Source organism: Polistes fuscatus, unplaced genomic scaffold, assembly GCF_010416935.1.
Source record: "Polistes fuscatus isolate 324 unplaced genomic scaffold, CU_Pfus_HIC Scaffold3, whole genome shotgun sequence".
NCBI lineage: Eukaryota > Metazoa > Arthropoda > Insecta > Hymenoptera > Vespidae > Polistes > Polistes fuscatus.
In genome coordinates this window covers 1,698,181-1,717,563 of record NW_025113107.1, presented here as the reverse complement: position 1 = coordinate 1,717,563, position 19,383 = coordinate 1,698,181, and the positions used below count along the sequence as shown (strand labels likewise).

General features: G+C 25.3%; 3 protein-coding genes across 5 annotated transcripts; 1 reads left to right on the top strand and 2 right to left on the bottom strand.

The window, feature by feature from the left end:
* Positions 1-2,205: 2,205 nt before the first annotated feature.
* On the bottom strand, positions 2,206-4,746 carry LOC122519228 (protein toll-like). Its single transcript, XM_043638563.1, has 5 exons — positions 4,557-4,746; positions 3,809-4,418; positions 3,442-3,739; positions 2,725-3,297; positions 2,206-2,547 (listed from the first exon to the last, which is right to left on the bottom strand). The coding sequence occupies exons 1-5, from the start codon at positions 4,744-4,746 to the stop codon at positions 2,206-2,208; spliced, it is 2,013 nt and encodes a 670-aa protein (XP_043494498.1).
* A 3,921-nt stretch (positions 4,747-8,667) lies between these two features.
* On the bottom strand, positions 8,668-18,458 carry LOC122520130 (protein toll-like). Of its 3 annotated transcripts, XM_043640122.1 has the most exons (7): positions 18,159-18,458; positions 17,142-18,063; positions 16,758-17,026; positions 10,604-11,332; positions 10,394-10,535; positions 9,479-10,093; positions 8,668-9,391 (listed from the first exon to the last, which is right to left on the bottom strand). In XM_043640122.1, the coding sequence occupies exons 2-7, from the start codon at positions 17,319-17,321 to the stop codon at positions 8,993-8,995; spliced, it is 2,334 nt and encodes a 777-aa protein (XP_043496057.1). In that variant the 5' UTR covers positions 17,322-18,063; positions 18,159-18,458; the 3' UTR covers positions 8,668-8,992. The 3 variants fall into 3 exon arrangements, with proteins under 3 accessions (XP_043496057.1, XP_043496059.1, XP_043496058.1); XM_043640123.1 differs by lacking the exon at positions 16,758-17,026 and having other exon boundaries at positions 8,677-9,391; positions 10,604-11,601; XM_043640124.1 differs by lacking the exons at positions 16,758-17,026; positions 17,142-18,063; positions 18,159-18,458 and adding an exon at positions 11,779-11,988 and having other exon boundaries at positions 8,676-9,391; positions 10,604-11,601.
* On the top strand, positions 16,084-16,736 carry LOC122520131 (60S ribosomal protein L8-like). Its single transcript, XM_043640126.1, has 2 exons — positions 16,084-16,364; positions 16,556-16,736. The coding sequence occupies exons 1-2, from the start codon at positions 16,089-16,091 to the stop codon at positions 16,733-16,735; spliced, it is 456 nt and encodes a 151-aa protein (XP_043496061.1). The 5' UTR covers positions 16,084-16,088; the 3' UTR covers position 16,736.
* Positions 18,459-19,383: the final 925 nt, after the last annotated feature.

Here is a 19,383-nt window from a genome sequence, read left to right as displayed (position 1 = left end):
AAAAGTAATTGTACATATACTAAAAATAAAAAGATAATAAAATAACATATTCATAATACATTTGTATCATCTCGATAATGAATAGATTATTATTTAAATACCTATATATAATTACTATTCTTATTATTTCATGTTATTTTCATTATGTGTTAATTTATTATTAATAATAAATATAAGTTTCTTACTTTTAAATAGAAACGGAACATACGAAGTTAAACAATATTACACTATTCAAATTGAAGAACAATTAACGTATTTTTGTTCAATTCGATTTTAATTGTAAGATCAAAGTAAAACTTGCTAGCACAAACGTACTTACTTCTGTGTTAACCCGAAGCATAATGAAATAACAACAACAACAAATTTATATTTATATATAAAGGTAAGAGTACATTCGCAAGAGAGAAACCTAAATTAACGAATTATTATTAGATCAATCGATATGAACTATATCTATTATAACTCTACTATTTGCAGTGGTTTCTCATCTGGTTAAATTAGTTTTAAGTATATGTGCCATGCTGAATAATTAAAATAATTTGATAATATTCCTTGTACAACATATTTATTTTAAATGTTTTAAAATTTATTTCTTTATTCTTTTAGTTGTGTACATAATATTCAGTATATATTATCATATTTTAAAACTACAAAGATTATCGCGCGCTTTGGAAATGGACCTGATTGTTTAAGATGTTATGATTTAATATCATTATTATTATTATTGTCATACATTTTTCACTATATATTTCAATTTTATTCCTGAAAGGACGCATTTTGGATTTTTATCTAATGCAATTTTTATTATATTCCAAACATTATAAATAAATTTTTTTCGCTTTTAGTCAATGCTTTAGAGAAAAATAAACAATTAAAATCCTTTTTACAATCAATGCAAGTTCTGTTTTCTTACTATATTCTTACGTTAATTGATATAGCTTTTTAAATATCAGAAATATAGATTACATATTATTGAATCCAGGAAAAGGGCCAAGGTAAAGTTCAGGTCTGGTTATAATACTGCTGTACATCATAAACTGTTAATTATTATTTACTTTTATTTGATACAGGTATTCTTTAGTATAACAAATTTTATTTGTTTAACATATGATACTTCTAAAAATAGTATTTTATTTAAAAGCTACTTATCCTAAAATTTGCGTATTTTTCGACTTTATTTTAAAATCATTGTGAATTTGAATTATATCTCCTTTTACATTACATTACAATTTCTCACATTTTATCTTCATAACAAAGATTAGTAAAAATATACAAAAAATATATTAAATAATATACATAATATTATATTATAATATTATTACATGATATAATATGACATTAGAAAAAATCTATAGGGTCAGTATTTTACTTTTACTTTACCTTTGTTATTTCTGCTTACTTGTACTTTAGATTATCACAATAAAATATTTTATTTACATTTTCAGCATAAAATAAAATACTTTATTTATCAAAATATTTCATTTGATATTTCAGTACTATTTTAATTCAATTTCGAGAAATCTACATTTTAAAATAGTATTTGAAATATCATTTTCAGATATATTGTCTAGCTCTTTCTGATTTATTTTTTGTTTTCTATCTATGTATAGAGAGTCTTTTTATATTCTTTGTTTTCAATAAGTATTGTAGTTTTTCTAATTTATAAAAACTACCTACTTTACGAAAATTATAATCAAAAACTTCAAAACGAACATTGTCGATTCAAATAAACAAAATAATACATTACAATTAAATAACAATAAATATGAGATAATAATGTGTATTTGTAAAAGTGATAATGAAATATATAAAATAATTCACATTAAATGTTAGATATGACGTAGTAAAATTACGGGTTTTTAAAGCAGTTTTTAATGTTCTTAAAGTTATTAGTCTCTAATATTATATATGAAAAAGTAACAACACTAAACAATTATTATCTTATATTAGTTTGAAATATTTTTATGATTAAAACGAAGACAAATATTATTTTTCTGATGAAGTATACTATACTTTTAATGTACAATATAAGACTGATAAGATAAAAGGTAAACGAAGGAACCAGTAATCTTCATATTATACTTTCTCTTTTAGATCCAAGTCAATCACGGATACATAGAAGAAAAGGGATAAAGGATCACTAAGACGACATTTGAAATTCGTTAAAGAATTAGTAGGATTGATTTGGTTATTAATTAGTAATACTTAAGACACAGTGTTTTTCAAAGAACGATAAATAATATCATTAAAACTAAAACGTACGAATTCTTTTAGAACTGCAAGACCAAAAGTCGATAGTAAATAAGATGAACACAATTCGTTTATGCTCATTTGATGCATAGGAAGAAGCGTGTCCTCACATGTTAAATTATCTAGATCTTTATAATAAGCTCGATGTGATTGAACGAAATTAATTAAACCTCCATTATTGCAATCACATATAATTGGGTTTCCACTTAAAGTGAATTTTTTCCAATATATAGATTTCAAATAATTCAATTCGTAAACAGAAATTCTTGAAATATTATTATTATGTAATTCCAATAACTAAAAACAAATAAGAATAATAAATAAAAATTTTGTATATATCTCTAACGAATGAAATAAAAAATATTAAAATATTAAGCAACATACTTTGAGGCTATATGGTAATTTATCAATCGTTATTGAAGATATTTTGTTATTGGATAAGAGTAAACCTGTGATGTTTACTGTCTCTTATACACATCTAGATGTGTATAAGAGACAGGTAACATTTATTGGATATAAAGGTTCCGTTGATGGTATCTCCGTTAAAAAATTTCCTGTCAGATTTAATATAATAGGATTGTCTCTCTGAAAAATCACTCTTGTCTCATCGATTAAAAATTCTGACATGTTTTTATACGAGCAATCTAAAATGCGAGTATTATCTGACGGTCTTATACTACAAGTACAATCATTTTGACATTTTTTTTCAGTTTTAAAATATTCGTGCTCGAGACATTCATAAGTGCTTGATTTCAGTTTACTAATTTCTATTTCGTTCGTTCCATCAGGTTGTACACACGTTAAATTTCCCATTATAATATTATAATAATTGTAAACAAGATTAGACATCTTTCTTTCATGATAACGCAAAAGATCATATAAGGGACAATCACATAATAAGGGATTGTGTTCCAAGTTGATAGCAATATTTCGGTTCTCCCAACGCCATGATACCATTTCCTCGATCTTATCAAAATGAATATTTCTTATTTTATTGTAACTCAAATTGATTGTAATTTCGATTGACGGTAAAATGAATGAAGACAACTGCAGAAGAAAAAAATAAATATTACTAAATGTAGAAGATTATAAAAAGAAAATGTATTAACTTTCAATTTTGATTTTATCTTGTTTATTTATGCAAATAATATAATTTAAAAGTATGACTGAATAGTAGTATTTGTTATTTACCGTTACGTTTGTAATGGAGTTGTGACTCAAATCTAATAATCTTAAATGGATGTTACCACTCGACCAATCATTAAAGAAATTATTTATGCTACAGTTCGATAAATACAATTCTTCGAGATATTGATTTGTATAAAAAACTGATAATCTTCCATTTACGTAAGTTAATGTTAGGGGATTATGAGAAAACTTAGCAATGCTAAGTTTTGTAAGGGGAAATAAAGACTGTCTATCAATAACATTTAATTGATTTCTTTCCATATTTAATTCATTCAAAGAACGCAAGCCGAGTAGAAGATCTCTAAAAAATATCACTTTTAAAAAAAAATATAATAAAAATATATTCTCCATAAATATTTTATTTATTTACCTTGATACCTTTACAATTAGGTTGTTGGACAAATCGAGTACTCTTAATTCTTTCATATCTTCAAAGATTTTATCGGGAAGAGTTTTAATTTTGTTGTTATTTATTGACAGTTTTCTAACTTGGTTTAGACCACGGAAGAAATTCTCGGGTAAAGTAACAAGAGAGTTATCGTTTAAGAAGATATACTGTAAAGATGATGAACCCCAGAAAAGATTTTTTGGTAAAAATAAAAATCCATTATTGTTCAAATGGACTTCTGTAAGCTTCGTCATATTCGCCAAAAAATTATCTGGCAAGGTGCTCATTTCATTTCTATTATTATGTAGATATAATTCTCGCAATTTTTTATTTTGATCGAAAAGGTTTGCTGGTAGAGAAGTAAAATAATTCATAGAAATATCAAGCATCTTCAAATTCTTTAACCCACGAAAAGTGTAATACGAAAGAACCGATAATAAATTCCTTGCAAGATTAAGACTTTTTAAAGATGCTAAATGACTAATTGTGTCACCGTCGATTTTTTCCAAACGGTTTGACATAATATTTAGAAACTCAAGATTTCGTAACGTAGAAAATGTTTCAAGAGATATCGTGTCTATTCCACTTGAAACTAATATAATTCGTCTTAGATTCGGAGTTTTTTTAAAAATATTATCAGGTAGGTCAAAATTATTATTTGATAAGTCAATATACTCCAGTTCGGGAAAATCGAAAAGAAGATCATTAGAAATATCATATAAACCATTACCGGATAAAACTAGTGATTTCACACTTTCGAATCCTTGAAGATGCTGTCTTTTCAGGCTTGAGAAAAGGTTTTTAAAAGATTTAAAGATAAGGGTGTGTGTTCCCGTTATTCCTAATTGTTTTGCTATGCCTTTTAAACTACATTCATTTGGTAATCCACATTGTTCGAAGCTCAGAGATTGAAGTATCATTTCGGATAGACATCCCTTAATATAAAAATTTTCCCATGTTCTCCAATTTTTACAAACGATCTGTAATTTTATCATTTTATTTTACTCGAACAAATTGATTAATTTAATTTTTATAAGATGATAGTGATATTGAGAAAAAATCTATATCTAATATAAAACTATTTTTGTAGTTTATAATACGTAAACATTTTGAAGAAAACTGGTTGAATAAGAAATCTTCCTTGTATATACCGTTATATTATTCCTTGATTTAATGTTGACGGTGTACCCTGTACTATTATCAACATCGCAAACAATATTTAATTCCTCTGATTTCTTTGACGGGCATTCGCAAGTTGAATTCTCCTTGCAAGATGTAGTGTTGATTGGTGTGAACGTTATTAAAAATATGACAAAGATTTGAAAAATCATCTTCTCTTATTTGTCCACTAGAAGAAGAAAAAACAATTAAGATACATATTTAAAGTTTCTCGCGAATATTTCAATTTTTACAATGGAGCTAAAACCGGAAAAATATTGTAATGCAAATTTGCAATGTAGAACAATGTTTGATGTATTGCCCTAACTATCTATTCTTTCAGTGGTGTTTAAACTGTTTTTTATGGGTTGCTGGAGTTTTATGTTATCCGAAAACTTTTAAGGATTTCTGCTTTATATCAACTTTTCGCATTTCAATAGTATATTGCAAATTAAATAAAGCTATAATATTATTTTTCCTCCCTAATATGTATCATTTATTCGATAAAAAAGGATACTGTAACAAAGTTTCAATAGCCAAATTTTAACCTGTGATATCCACACTTTCTCGAAGTACCGGGCAGGATAAATCCTATACAATTTCCAGAAACTTTTTATAATGTGCGAAATACAATAAAACTCTTTTGGTAAAGAAAAAGAAAAAAATAATAACTAACTTTAATAATAATAATTTTATAGAATTTAAGTAATATTAATAAGAAAAATCTATTACTACAGATTTTCATTAAAGCATATTTAACAGATAGCCACAAAAAATCATCCCGTAGTTATTCCAAATCAAATTTATTTCGCCTTTAAGATTCTATTTAAATTAAATGTATTTATTTCTAATAGTTTATTTATTTAAATTCAATCTAAATCGAGAAAGTTATATAGGGCGTATACACAAGGTATTTAAAAGATGAAAACTAAACAAGGAACTTTTATATATAAAATAGGCTGGTCAACTTCTAATGTAAATAGTTTATATTAGATATTATCACTTTTATGTGTCTTTCCTTATATTTACTTTACTTTTTTCTTCACCTATATATATAATATGATATTTATAATTTAATTAATTTTTAGGTTAGTGAATCATTGGTTTACTACAACAATTGATATACTTATTATTATTTCTTTTTTCTTCATTTATTCTCGTATTGTTTTCTCTTGATTACTTATATTTTTAAATTTTATTATAAAAGCATAATTTCTATATTTTGAATATATTTCTATATTTCTTTTTTGACTAGCCGTTTGCTGGTAAAAGATAAATAATTTAAATGCTTACCTATAATTTTAGGTGATCAAGGACTTAATAAACGATTTTTTAACGTTATCTATATTATGATGTAGCTTCCATATCCTGACTCAGTGATATTATACGTTTCAAGATGATGAGATGTTCTCGACGAGTGTAATTAATAGACTGTAATAATATTTCAAATTTTATACGTTTTTGAATAAGAAACAAAACAAAAATATATTCATCCAGACGAAAGACAATTATAGTTTTACAGAGAAAAAAAAAAAAACATAAAAAAAGTCACAAACATCAGAAGTCGGTATTAGATTTGGAAATAATCTTATAAAATAATTTAGTCAGTAATGAATTGAAAAAATTAATAATATTGTTAAAAGTAATTGTACATATACTAAAAATAAAAAGATAATAAAATAACATATTCATAATACATTTGTATCATCTCGATAATGAATAGATTATTATTTAAATACCTATATATAATTACTATTCTTATATTATTTCATGTTATTTTCATTATGTGTTAATTTATTATTAATAATAAATATAAGTTTCTTACTTTTAAATAGAAACGGAACATACGAAGTTAAACAATATTACACTATTCAAATTGAAGAACAATTAACGTATTTTTGTTCAATTCGATTTTAATTGTAAGATCAAAGTAAAACTTGCTAGCACAAACGTACTTACTTCTGTGTTAACCCGAAGCATAATGAAATAACAACAACAACAAAATTTATATTTATATATAAAGGTAAGAGTACATTCGCAAGAGAGAAACCTAAATTAACGAATTATTATTAGATCAATCGATATGAACTATATCTATTATAACTCTACTATTTGCAGTGGTTTCTCATCTGGTTAAATTAGTTTTAAGTATATGTGCCATGCTGAATAATTAAAATAATTTGATAATATTCCTTGTACAACATATTTATTTTAAATGTTTTAAAATTTATTTCTTTATTCTTTTAGTTGTGTACATAATATTCAGTATATATTATCATATTTTAAAACTACAAAGATTATCGCGCGCTTTGGAAATGGACCTGATTGTTTAAGATGTTATGATTTAATATCATTATTATTATTATTGTCATACATTTTTCACTATATATTTCAATTTTATTCCTGAAAGGACGCATTTTGGATTTTTATCTAATGCAATTTTTATTATATTCCAAACATTATAAATAAATTTTTTTCGCTTTTAGTCAATGCTTTAGAGAAAAATAAACAATTAAAATCCTTTTTACAATCAATGCAAGTTCTGTTTTCTTACTATATTCTTACGTTAATTGATATAGCTTTTTAAATATCAGAAATATAGATTACATATTATTGAATCCAGGAAAAGGGCCAAGGTAAAGTTCAGGTCTGGTTATAATACTGCTGTACATCATAAACTGTTAATTATTATTTACTTTTATTTGATACAGGTATTCTTTAGTATAACAAATTTTATTTGTTTAACATATGATACTTCTAAAAATAGTATTTTATTTAAAAGCTACTTATCCTAAAATTTGCGTATTTTTCGACTTTATTTTAAAATCATTGTGAATTTGAATTATATCTCCTTTACATTACATTAAAATTTCTCAAATTTTATCTTCATAACAAAGATTAGTAAAAATATACAAAAAATATATTACATAATATACATAATATTATATTATAATATTATTACATGATATAATATGACATTAGAAAAAATCTATAGGGTCAGTATTTTACTTTTACTTTACCTTTGTTATTTCTGCTTACTTGTACTTTAGATTATCACAATAAAATATTTTATTTACATTTTCAGCATAAAATAAAATACTTTATTTATCAAAATATTTCATTTGATATTTCAGTACTATTTTAATTCAATTTCGAGAAATCTACATTTTAAAATAGTATTTGAAATATCATTTTCAGATATATTGTCTAGCTCTTTCTGATTTATTTTTTGTTTTCTATCTATGTATAGAGAGTCTTTTTATATTCTTTGTTTTCAATAAGTATTGTAGTTTTTCTAATTTATAAAAACTACCTACTTTACGAAAATTATAATCAAAAACTTCAAAACGAACATTGTCGATTCAAATATAACAAAATAATACATTACAATTAAATAACAATAAATATGAGATAATAAATGTGTATTTGTAAAAGTGATAATGAAATATATAAAATAATTCACATTAAATGTTAGATATGACGTAGTAAATATTACGGGTTTTTAAAGCAGTTTTTAATGTTCTTAAAGTTATTAGTCTCTAATATTATATATGAAAAAGTAACAACACTAAACAATTATTATCTTATATTAGTTTGAAATATTTTTATGATTAAAACGAAGACAAATATTATTTTTCTGATGAAGTATACTATACTTTCAATGTACAATATAAGACTGATAAGATAAAAGGTAAACGAAGGAACCAGTAATCTTCATATTATACTTTCTCTTTTAGATCCAAGTCAATCACGGATACATAGAAGAAAAGGGATAAAGGATCACTAAGACGACATTTGAAATTCGTTAAAGAATTAGTAGGATTGATTTGGTTATTAATTAGTAATACTTAAGACACAGTGTTTTTCAAAGAACGATAAATAATATCATTAAAACTAAAACGTACGATTACTTATTACAAAAAGCCTTTAAATAGTAGAAACAAAATGTTTACGATAAGGATTACTTGTTTTCAAAGTCCATCCCGTGACGTACGTTTTTCTTTTTATTTACTCCTCGGTATCACTTAGATCAAAATCAACGCTATGTTCGGGTATATGACGTAAATACCATGATTTGATATTTTTTCTTCTAAAAAATATAAAAATTACAACAAAGACTAGAATCGTTGTCGAATACGCAAGAATTATAGACGGTGGTAAATAAAATGTACACAATTCGTTTATGCTCATTTGATGCATAGGAATATGCGTGTCCTCACATATTAAATTATCTAGATCTTTATAATAAATTCGATGTGATTGAACGAATTCAATAAAATTTCGACTTTTGCAATCACATATAATAGGGTTCCCACTTAAAGTGAATTTTTTCCAATATATAGATTTCAAGTAATTCAATTCGTGAGTAAAAATTCTTGATATATGATTATTATGTAATTCCAATATCTAAAAACAAATAAGAATAATAAATAAAAATTTTGTAAATATCTCTAACGAATGAAATAAAAAATATTAAAATATTAAGCAACATACTTTGAGGCTATATGGTAATTTATCAATCGTTATTGAAGATATTTTGTTATTGGATAAGAGTAAACCTGTGATGTTTATTGGATATAAAGGTTCCGTTGATGGTATCTCCGTTAAAAAATTTCCTGTCAGATTTAATATAAAAGGAGGATCTTTCTGAAAAATAACTCTTGTCTCATTGATTAAAAATTCTGACATGTTTTTATACGAGCAATCTAAAATGCGAGTATTATCTGACGGTCTTATACTACAAGTACAATCATTTGGACATTTTTTTTTAATTTTTAAAAATTTATGTTCGAGACATTCATAAGTGCTTGAATTAAGATTACTAATTTCTATTTCGTTCGTTCCATCAGGTTGTACGCACGTTAAATTTCCCATTATAAAATTATAGTAATTGTAGACAAGATTGGACATCTTTCCTTCACGATAACGCAAAAGATCATATAGGGTACAATCACATAATAAGGGATTGTGTTCCAAGTTGATGACAATGTTTCGTTTCTCCCAACGCGATGCTTCCATTTCCTCTATCTTATCAAAATGAATATTTCTTATTTTATTACAACTCAGATCGAGTGTAATTTCGAGTGACGGTAAAATGAATGATGACAACTGCAGAAGAAAAAAATAAATATTACTAAATGTAGAAGATTATAAAAAGAAAATGTATTAACTTTCAATTTTGATTTTTTCTTATTTATTTATGCAAATAATATAATTTAAAAGTATGACTGAATAGTAGTATTTGTTATTTACCGTTACGTTTGTAATGGAGTTGTGACTCAAATCTAATAATCTTAAATTGATGTTACCAATCAACCAATCATCAAATAAATTGTTTATGCTACTGTTCGATAAATGCAATTCTTCGAGATATTGATTAGTATGAAAAACTGATAATCTTCCACTTACGTAAGGTAATTGTAGAGGATTATGAGAAAACTTAGCAACGCTAAGTTTTGTAAGGGGAAATAAAGACTGCATATCGATATCATTTAATTGATTTCTTTCCATATTTAATTCATTCAAAGAACGCAAGCCGAGTAGAAGATCTCTAAAAAATATCACTTTTTAAAAAAATATAATAAAAAAATATTCTCCATAAATTTTTTATTTTTTTACCTTGATACCTGAACAATTTGGTTGTTGGACAAATCGAGTACTCTTAATTCTTTCATATCTTCAAAGATTTTATCAGGAAGTGTTTCAATTTTATTGTTATTTATTGACAGTTTTTTAACTTGGTTTAGACCACGGAAGATATTCTTGGGTAAAGTAACAAGAGAGTTATCGTTTAAGAAGATATACTGTAAAAATGATGAACCCCAAAAAAGATTTTCTGGTAAAAATAAAAATCCATTATTGTTCAAATGGACTTCTGTAAGCTTCGTCAAATTCGCCAAAAGATTATCTGGCAAGGTGCTCATTTCATTTCTATTATTATGTAGATATAATTCTCGCAATTCTTTATTTTGATCGAAAAGGTTTGCTGGTAGAGAAGTAAAATAATTCATAGAAATATCAAGCATATTCAAATTCTTTAACCCATGAAAAGTGGAAGACGGTAGAACCGAAAATAAATTCATTGCTAGATTCAGACTTGTTAAAGATACTAAATGATTAAATGTGCCATCTTCGATTTTTTCCAAACGATTTGACATAATATTTAGAAATTCAAGATTTGTTACCATAAAAAATGTCCTAAAAGGTATCGTGTCTATTCCACTTGAAACTAATATAATTCGTCTTAAATTTGGAGTCGCATCAAAAATATTAGCAGGTGGGTCAAAATTATTATTTGATAAATCAATGTACTCCAGTTCGAGAAAATCCAAAAGCAAATCATTAGAAATATTAAATATACCGTTATTAGACAAAACTAATGATTTCACACTTTGGAATCCTTGAAAATGCTCTCTTTTTAGGCTTGAAAGTAAGTTTTTGTAAGATTTAAAGATGAGGGTGTGTGTTTCCGTTACTCCTAATTGTTTTGCTATTGCTTTTAAACTAATTCCATTTGGTAATCCACATTGTTCGAAGCTCAGAGATTGAATTCTCTTTTCGGATAGACATCCATTGATATAAAAATTTTCCCATGTTTTCCAATTTTTACAAACGATCTGTAATTTTATTAACTTATTTTACTCGAAGAAAGTAAGAAATTGATTAATTTAACTTTTACAAGTTGATAGATATTGAGAATAAATCTATATCTTATATAAAACTATTTTTGTGGTTTATAATACATAAAGATTTTGAAGAAAACGAGTTGAATAAGAAATCTTCCTTGTATATACCGTTATATCATTCCTTGATTTAATGTTAACGGTGTACCCTGTACTATTATCAACATCGCAAACAATATTTAATTCATTTGATTTCTTTGACGAGCATTCGCAAATTGGATTCTCCTTGCAAGGAGTAGTGTTGATTGGTGTGAACGTAATTAAAAATATGACAAAGATTTTAAAAATCATCTTCTCTTATTTGTCCACTAGAAGAAGAAAAAACAATTAAGATACATATCTAAAGTTTCTCGAGAATATTTCAATGCATACAATGCAGCCAAAACCGGAAAAATATTGTAATGCAAATTTGCAATGTAGAACAACGTTTGATGTATTGCCCTAACAATCTATTCTTTCAGTGGTGTTTAAACTGTTTTTTATGGGTTGCTGGGGTTTTACGTTATCCGAAAAATTTTAAGGATTTATGTTTTATATCAACTTTTCGCATTTCAATAGTGTATTGCAAATTGAATAAAGCTATAATATTATTATTCCTCGCTGATATGTATCATTTATTCGATAAAAAACGATACTGTAACAAAGTTTCATTAGCCATATTATAACCTGTGATATCGACACTTTCTCGAAGTACCGGGCAGGATAAATCCTATACAATTTCCAGAAACTTTTTATAATGTGCGAAATACAATAAAACTCTTTTGGTAAAAAAAAAGAAAAAAATAATAACTAACTTTAATAATAATAATTTTATAGAACTTAAGTAATATTAATAAGCAAAATCTATTATTACAGATTTTCATTAAAGCATACCTAACAGATAGCCACAAATAATCATTCCGTAGTTATTTTAAATCAAATTTATTTCGCCGTTAAGATTCTATGTAAATTAAATGTCCTTATTCCCAATAGTTTATTCATTTAAATTCGCTCTAAATTGAGATAGCAATATCGGGCATATATAAAACGAATTTGAAAGATGAAAAGTAAACAAGAAATTTGTAATGTAATGTAAATAGCTTACATTACATATTATTACTTCCTTATATTTACTTTCCTTTTTTCTCCACCTATATATATAATATGATATTTATATTTTAATTTATTTTTATTTTAGGCAATCATTGTTTTTTTATTACAACAATTATTATATTTATTATTATTTCTTTTTTCTTAATTTATTAAGGTATTGTTTTTTCTTGATTACTTATATTTTTAAATTTTAATCAAAAAAATTAATTTCCGATATAATCAGTTTTGACTAGCCGTTTGCTTGTAAAAGATTAATAATTTAAATGCTTACCTATAATTTTAGGTGACCAAGGACTTATCAAACGATTCTTTAACGTTATCTATATTATGATGTAGCTTCTATCTCCTGACTCATTGATATTATTCGTTTTAAAATGATGAGATGTTCTCGACGAGTGTAATTAATAGACTATAATAATATTTCAAATTTTATACGTTTTTGAATAAGAAACAAAACAAAAATATATTCATCCAGACGAAAGACAATTATGGTTTTAAAGAGAAAAAATAAAAACAGATAAAAATAGTCACAAACATCAGAAGCCGGTATAAGGTTTGGAAATAATCTTATATAATAATTTAGTCAGTAATGAATTGAAAAAATTAATAATATTGTTAAAAGTAATTGTATATATACTAAAAATAAAAAGATAATAAAATAACATATTCATAATATATTTGTATCATCTCGATAGTGAATAGATTATTATTTAAATACTTATATATAATTACTATTCTTATTATTTCATGTTATTTTCATTATGTGTTAATTTATTATTAATAATAAGTATAAGTTTCTAACTTTTAAATAGATATGGAATATACGAAGTTACACAATAATAAACAATAATCAAACTAAAAGACAAATAACGTATTTTTGTTAGTTTTGATTTAAATTGTAAGATCAAAGTAAAAAATTAGCTAGTACAAACGTACTTACTTCTGTGTAAACCTTAAGTATAATGTAACTACGGAAAGATTTTATATTTATATATAAAGGTAAGTAAACTGGCAAGAGAGAGAGAGAGAGAGTAACCTAAACTAACGAATTATTATTATATATATCGATATAAACTATATCTATTATAACTTTACTATTTGAAGCAATTTCTCATCTGGTTAAATTAGTTTTAAGTATATTTGCCATGCTGAATTAATGATATAATTAGATAATATTCCTTGTAATACATATTAATTGTAAATATTTTAAAATTTATTTCTTTATTCTTAGTTGTACATAATGTTCGATATTTATTATTATATTTTCAAACTACAAAGATTTTCGCGCGCTTTTGAACTGAACTTAAATGTTTAAGGTGTTCTGGATTTAATATCATTATTATTATTATTGTCATACATTTTTCATTATATATTTCAAATTTATTCCTAAAAGGACGCATTTTACATTGTTATAGAATGCAATTTTGATTACATTCAAAACATCATAAATAAATAATTTTCGTTGGAAGTTAATGCTTTAGCCAATAATAAACAATTAAAATCTTCTTTATAATCAAAAAGAGTTTTGTTTTATTACTATATTTTTACATTAATTTATATAGCTCTGTATATAATAGAAATCAGGATTATATCTTTAATGAATGAAGAAAAAAGGCGAGAGTAAAGTTCAAATCAGGTTATAATGCTGTTATACATCATAAACTGTTAATTAATATTTTTTTATTTAAAAGCTACTTACCCTAAAATTTGCATATTTTTCGACTTTATTTTAAAATCATTGTGAATTTGAATATCTCCTTTTACATAACATTACAATTTCTCACATTTTATTGTCATTCTGAGGATTAGTAAAAATATACAAAATATATTACGTAATATATATTATTATATAATATAATATAAATTAAATAATAATATATATTAATAATATTATTAATAATAAATATTAATATAAATATTATATTACTGTTTAATATTATTATATGATATAATATAACATTAGAAAAAATCTATAGTTATAGTATTTTATTTTTACTTTACTTTTGTTTTTTCTAATTACTTTTACTTTAGATTATCTCAATAAAATATCTTTTTTAATGTTGTTGTATAAAATAAAATAAAATTTATTTATTAGAATTTCATTTGATATTTTAGTACTATTTTATTTCAATTTTGAAGAATCTACTTTTTAAAATATAATTTGAAATACCATTCTTAGATATATTGTCTTGCTATTTATGATTTATTTTTTTTTACTTTCTATAAATAATTATAAATATAACAAATAACAATAAATAATAAGATATATAATAAATAGAATGACAATAAATAATAGGAAACTATAAATGTTATGTAAAAGTGATATTAATATATGAAACAAATTCACATTGAACGTATGATATGATATAGAACAAATTAAGGGTTTTTAACACAGTTTTCAATATTGCTATACTTATTAGTCTTTAATATTATAGATGTAAAAATGACAACATTCAACACTTATTATCTTATATTAGTTTGATATGTTTTTTAGTATAATATACTCCTGATTAAAACTAACACAAAAATTATTTTTCTGATTAAGTATACTATACTTGTAATGTATATTATATAAGACTGATCAGGTAAAAGATAAACAAAGGAACCAACAAGCTTCGTATTATAACTACTCCTTTGGATCCAAAGCAATCGCAGATGGATATAGGAAATGGGAAATAACATTAACAGGACAACATTTAAATCTCGTTAAAAACATAGTTGGATACTTTAGTTATTAATTACTTATATATGACACACAGTTTTTTTAAGGAACGATAAATAATATCATTAAAACTAAAACTTACGGCTACTTATTAAAAAAGGCTTCAAATAATAGAAACAAAGTCTTTATAACAAGGATTACTTTTTTTAAAAATCCAACACGTGACGTACGTGTTCCTTTTTATTTTTTCTGCTAAAATCCTCCGAAGTAAAATAAACGCTATATTGTGCTACAAGACGTAAAACGATGATCTGATAATTTTTCTACTATAGACTATAGAAATTACAATAGCGCTTAGGATCACTGCAGAGAATAGGAAAAATGTATAAGATTCTAGATAAGATGGACACAATTTGTCTATGCTCATCTGATACAAAGAAAGATGCGTGTCCTCACATATTAAATTATCTAGATCTTTATAATAAACCCGATGTGATTGAACGAAATTAATTAAATTTCGATTATGGCAATCACATATAATTGGGTTTCCACTTAAAGTGAATTTTTTCCAATATATAGATTTCGAGTAATTCAATTCGTAAAAAAATTCTTAATATATGATTATTATGTAATTCCAATATCTAAAAACAAATAAGAATAATGAATAATGCCTGAAGGTACCATTGTTTGCAATTTGGAAGAGGAAACTGGTGACAGAGGCCGTTTAGCTAGAGCTTCTGGAAATTACGCTACTATTATTGCTCATAACCCTGATACTAAAAAAACTAGGGTAAAATTGCCTTCTGGGGCTAAAAAGGTTATTCCTTCGAATAACAGAGCAATGGTTGGTATTGTCGCTGGTGGTGGACGTATCGACAAACCGATTTTGAAAGCTGGTCGTGCCTACCATAAATATAAGGTCAAGAGGAACTGCTGGCCTAAGGTACGATACTTCATAATATTTGTGTATATCTCAACATGCATGTATTATATATTCCAATGATGCTGTTTAGACATTTGAAACCTGAATTATTAATATCATGTGGATAAATTTTAACTGAGTTATATCGATTAATGAAAACAATAATCGATATTTAATTTAAACATTTCTATATTAAACATTTATATGTTTAGGTTCGTGGTGTTGCTATGAATCCTGTAGAGCATCCTCATGGTGGTGGTAATCACCAGCATATAGGAAAAGCTTCTACTGTTAAACGTGGAACCAGTGCTGGTCGCAAGATCAGTCTCATTGCAGCTCGTCGTACTGGTAGAATAAGGGGAGGAAAAACAGATACCAAGAAAGACGATTAAATTAACAAGCAAATCATTAAAAATATTAAATATACCGTTATTAGACAAAACTAATGATTTCACACTTTGGAATCCTTGAAAATGCTCTCTTTTTAGGCTTGAAAGTAAGTTTTTGCAAGATTTAAAGATGAGGGTGTGTGTTTCCGTTACTCCTAATTGTTTTGCTATTGCTTTTAAACTAATTCCATTTGGTAATCCACATTGTTTAAAGCTCAGTGATTGAATTCTCTTTTCGGATAGACATCCATTGATATAAATATTTTCCCATGTTTTCCAATTTTTACAAACGATCTGTAATTTTATTATTATTTATTATATTATTCTAATATAAAACTATTTTTGTAGTTTATAATACATAAAGATTTTGAAGAAAACGAGTTGAATAAGAAATCTTCCTTGTATATACAGTTATATTATTCCTTGATTTAATGTTGACGGTGTACCCTGTACTATTATCAACATCGCAAACAATATTTAATTCATTTGATTTCTTTGTCGAGCATTCGCAAATTGGATTCTCCTTGCAAGGAGTAGTGTTGATTGGTGTGAACGAAATTAAAAATATGACAAAGATTTGAAAAATCATCTTCTCTTATTTGTCCACTAGGAGAAGAAAAAACAATTAAGATACATATTTAAGGTTTCTCGAGAATATTTCAATTTTTACAATGGAACTAAAACCGGAAAAATATTGTAATGCAAATTTTCAATGTAGAATAACGTTTGATATATTGTCCTAACAATCTATTCTTTCAGTGGTGTTTAAACTGTTTTTTATGGGTTCCTGGGGTCTTACATTATCCGAAAAATTTTAAGGATTACTGCTTTATATCAATTTTTCGCATTTCAATAGTATATTGCAAATTGAATAAAGCTATAATATTGTTTTTCCTTGCTGATATGTATCATTTATTCGATAAAAAAGGATACTGTAATAAAATTTCATTAGCCAAATTTTAACCTGTGATATCCACACTAAATTTTTTTATTATCTTTATTTTTTAAATTTTAATCAAAAACCATAATTTCTGATATAATCAGTTTTGACTAGCCATTTGCTGGTTAAAGATTTATAATTTCAATACTTACCTATATATAATTTTAGCTAACCAAGTACTTTTTAAACGATTATGTAACTTTATTTATATCATAATGTAGCATCTATCTCTTGACTCAGCGAAAAGTCACATGGCCAAGCTCAAGGCTCAACAATCCATAATCCTACGTAAAATCGTAAATACTCCATGGCACTCCATGGTACGTCCGTAATGAAGAAATAAGGAAGAAATTAAACATTCCCACGATAGAAGAAGAAATAACCAAACAACCTGCAAATACAAAAAAAGAATTGATACGCACATTAACCCGCTAGCTAAGGATAACTGCTACCAATATATTCCTAGAATGATCAAAAAAATCCAACCAGAAGATCCTGTAAGACAATAAATCAAAATGAAATAAATGACATTAGCGACGTCATCTTGTAGCGTGTTCGTCGGTATGCAATAATAATTAATTCACTAAGGAAAAATGTTATTAGAATATTTTTATATTTTTAACGTATCAAAAAGGATTTTACAAAAATATATATTATAAACTTAACAAATGTAATAAAGAGAAAACGGAAGTAGTGATTAGAGTTCAGTCTTTTGTCGCTGCTAGTAAGACGCGTGTGTCTCGCTCGGTGGTTGTAACGGAAGATCGAGTAGCAGTGATTATTCATATACTTGTTGTTTTCTTAATTCTTTGGTTTCGTCACTAGAGGCGTGACGGTAAGAGTGCCGGTGGCGCCAAGCTTTGGCGTGACGGCCACAATCTCATTGGAGAATGCGCTATCTCGTGCTATCTTTTTTCACTTATAAAATAATTTACCAAATATCTACGGACAAATTGTAAAGAAGTATGGAGTTGATAAAAAAAAAGAAAAAAAAAGTAGGACAAGTTAAAAAACAGGCAAAAATTGTCACTAACATCAGAAGCCGGCATAAGATTTGGAAATAATTTTATATAATAATTGACTTAATAATGAATCTAAGGATTTGATAATATTGACAAAAGCAATAAATTCTAAAAAAAAATAACATATTTATAATATATATGTAACATCTCGATTATTAATAGATTATTATTTAAATACTTATATATAATTATATATTATTCTTATTATATTACACGTAATTATAATTATGTACTAATTTAATATTATTAATAATAATTAAAAGTGTTTCTTACTGTTAAATAAAAACGGAATATACGAAGTTAAACAATATTACACTATTCAAATTACAGAACAGTTAACGTATTTTTGTTCGTTTCGATTTAAATTTTAGATCAAAGTAACTATCTAGCACAAGCGTACTTACTTCTGTGTAAACCTGAAGTATAATGTAACTACGAAAAGATTTTATATTTATATATGAGTAAGAGTACACTCGCAAGAGAAAGAGAGAAGAACCTAAACTAACGGATTATTATTATATATATCGATATGAACTATATCTATTATAACTTTACTATTTGAAGCAATTTCTCATCTGGTTAAATTAGTTTCAAGTATATTTGCTATGCTGAATTATTAGAATAGTTAGATAATATGTATCTTAATACATATTTATTGTAAATATTTTAAAATTATGAAAATTTTCGCG

Excerpts from the sequence above, each read along its gene's own strand:
- LOC122519228 (XM_043638563.1), bottom strand. The coding sequence starts at position 4,746 with ATGATACTTCAATCTCTGAGCTTCGAACAATGTGGATTACCAAATGAA. Across the intron at positions 4,419-4,556 it reads GAAATCACTAGTTTTATCCG|TTTCAAGTGGAATAGACACG; the intron begins GTAATGGTTTAT and ends GAATTATATTAG. Across the intron at positions 3,740-3,808 it reads CTAATTGTAAAGGTATCAAG|AGATCTTCTACTCGGCTTGC; the intron begins GTAAATAAATAA and ends GATATTTTTTAG.
- LOC122520131 (XM_043640126.1), top strand. The coding sequence starts at position 16,089 with ATGCCTGAAGGTACCATTGTTTGCAATTTGGAAGAGGAAACTGGTGAC. Across the intron at positions 16,365-16,555 it reads AGAGGAACTGCTGGCCTAAG|GTTCGTGGTGTTGCTATGAA; the intron begins GTACGATACTTC and ends TTATATGTTTAG.
- LOC122520130 (XM_043640122.1), bottom strand. The coding sequence starts at position 17,321 with ATGATTTTTCAAATCTTTGTCATATTTTTAATTTCGTTCACACCAATC. Across the intron at positions 10,094-10,393 it reads ATCCTCTACAATTACCTTAC|TTGTCATCATTCATTTTACC; the intron begins GTAAGTGGAAGA and ends TTTCTTCTGCAG. Across the intron at positions 9,392-9,478 it reads AATTACCATATAGCCTCAAA|ATATTGGAATTACATAATAA; the intron begins GTATGTTGCTTA and ends ATTTGTTTTTAG.